Here is a 2,459-nt window from a genome sequence, read left to right on the forward strand (position 1 = left end):
AAAAAAAAAAAAAAAAACGAGAATCGATTGGCAGCCCCACATGCCCCCTTCTTGTGCCCAATTGCGTGTTGGCTGTGTCATCCTGTGCAGTGACATGGAGGGAAAGCATTCTTGGGGAAAAGTAACAGATGAGCAATTTTTAGATGATGGTAAAACAGCCTGTAGAGCCTAAGACCATCTCCCCGCCTCCTGACTTCCTTCCAGCAAGATCCTCGTTGCAAGAACCCATGTCGAGTGCATGGCCCTGCTTGCAAGGGCCTCGGGGCAGACCCGGGGTCTCCACCCCATACATGGGGTGCAGGAGAATTAAGGCTGTCATCGGGCGCAAGGGAGGTATCGTCATCTGCCCTGGGGCATCCTGGAGTGGGGTCCTGTGGGCATCCCTGTCGCCACGGCTCTGTCTGGACCTAGGTAACCGCCCCCCCAACGGGTTGCATTTCAGACCTCTCTCTCCTTCTCCCCTTGCCAGCGTCAAGTTCATCAACAAGATCCAGTACGTGCACAGCTTGGAAGACCTGGAGCAACTCATCCCCATGGAACACGTCCAGATCCCAGACTGCGTCCTGCAGTAAGTGGCCCCACAGTCCTCCCCGCCGTATTAGTCCATTTTCGTGCTGCTGATAAAGACCTACCTGAGACAGGGCAATTTACAAAAGAGGTTTAAGGGGCCGGGCGCGGTGGCTCACGCCTGTAATCCCAGCATTCTGGGAGGCCGAGACGGGCGGATCACGAGGTCAGGAGATGGAGACCATCCTGGCTAACACTGTGAAACCCCGTCTCTACTAAAAATACCTAAAAACTAGCCGGGCGAGGTGGCGGCGCCTGTAGTCCCAGCTACTTGGGAGGCTGAGGCAGGAGAATGGCGTGGACCTGGGAGGCGGAGCTTGCAGTGAGCTGAGATCCGGCCACTGCACTCCAGCCTGGGCTACAGAGTGAGACTCCGTCTCAAAAAAATAAATTAATTTAAAAAAAGAGGTTTAAGGTAAGGGACTCACAGTTCCATATGGCTTGGGGGAGGTGTAGCTCCCAGTCATGGTGGAAGGCGCATATCTCCCATGGCGGCAGACAAGAGAAGGCAATTTGTGCAGGGAAATTCCCCTTTATAAAACCATCAGATCTCGTGAGATTTACTCACTATCACGAGAATAGCACAGGAAAGACCTGCCCCCGTGATTCAGTGACCTCCCACCAGGTCCCTCCCACAACACGAGGGAATTATGGGAGCTACAATTCAAGATGAGGTTCAGGTGGAGAGACCAGGCAAGGTGGCTCACGCCTGTAATCCCAGCACTTTGAGAGTCTGAGACGGGCAGATCACCTGAGGTCAGAAGTTCGAGACTAGCCTGGCCAAGATGGTGAAACCCCGTCTCTCCTAAAAATACAAAAATTAGCCAAGTGTGGTGGCGCATGCCTGTAATCCCAGCTACTCAGGAGGCTGAGACAGGAGAATCGCTTGAACCCGGGAGGCAGAGGTTGCGGTGAGCCAATATCGCACCATTGCATTCCAACCTGGGTAACAAGAGTGAAACTCCATCTCAAAAAAAAAAAAAGATTTGGGTGGAGATACAGTCAAACAATACCACTCCAACACCCCCCTACTGGGTCCCCCTGGCTGCCAGGAGCCAGCAATGAGGGGAAACGCAGACTTGGAATGGAGGGACTAGAACCCACCAATTTATTTCCTGGAGCCCCTCAGAGACCTGGAGCTTGGGAAAGGGATGGGCAGTATCAAGTCCCGTTCTTTTTTCACTGAACGTTACATCATCAATACCTCCTCTAGGTTCATGCTGCAAAAATCTCCTTAAACATACATTTTTTTTATTGTGGTAAAATACACGTAACATTGAACTTGCCATCTTAGCCATTTCTTTTTTTATTTTAATTTTATTTATTTATTTATTTGAGAAGGAGTTTTGCTTTTGTTGCCCAGGCTGGAGTGCAATGGTGCCATCTCGGCTCACCACGACCTCTACCTCCCAGGTTCAAGCAATTCTCCTGCCTCAACCTCCCAAGTGGCTGGGATTATAGGCATGCACCACCATGCCCGGCTATTTTTTATTTTTATTTTTTGTATTTTTAGTAAAGACAGGGTTTCTCCATGTTCGCCAGGCTGGTCTTGAACTCCTGACCTCAGGTGATCTGCCCGCCTCAGCCTCCCAAAGTGCTGGGATTACAGGCATGAGCCACTATGCCCAGCCTGTTTTTTGTTGTTGCTTGTTTGTTTTGAGACGGAGTCTCGCTCTGTCACCCAGGCTGGAGTGCAATGGCGCAGTCTCGGCTCACCATGTCCTCCGGCTTCTAGGTTCAAGCAATTCTTGTGCCTCAGCCTCCCAAGTAGCTGGGATTACAGGCGCCTGCCACCATGCCCAGCTAATTTTTGTATTTTTAGTAGAGATAAGGTTTCACCATGTTGGTCACGCTGGTCTCAAACTCCTGAGCTCAGATGATCCACCGGCCTC

At 51.1% G+C, this 2,459-nt stretch overlaps 1 protein-coding gene across 1 annotated transcript in view; it reads left to right on the forward strand.

Moving 5' to 3' along the window:
- The window catches only part of ATCAY (ataxia, cerebellar, Cayman type), a 44,197-nt gene that overhangs the window by 33,436 nt on the left and 8,302 nt on the right, over window positions 1-2,459 (forward strand). The window contains exon 10 of the mRNA XM_011967345.1: window positions 470-568. Coding sequence (XP_011822735.1) covers window positions 470-568 — 99 coding nt within the window. The remainder of the gene's footprint in view (window positions 1-469; window positions 569-2,459) is intronic.

This window comes from Mandrillus leucophaeus, unplaced genomic scaffold (assembly GCF_000951045.1).
Source record: "Mandrillus leucophaeus isolate KB7577 unplaced genomic scaffold, Mleu.le_1.0 Scaffold8, whole genome shotgun sequence".
NCBI classification, from domain to species: Eukaryota; Metazoa; Chordata; class Mammalia; order Primates; family Cercopithecidae; genus Mandrillus; species Mandrillus leucophaeus.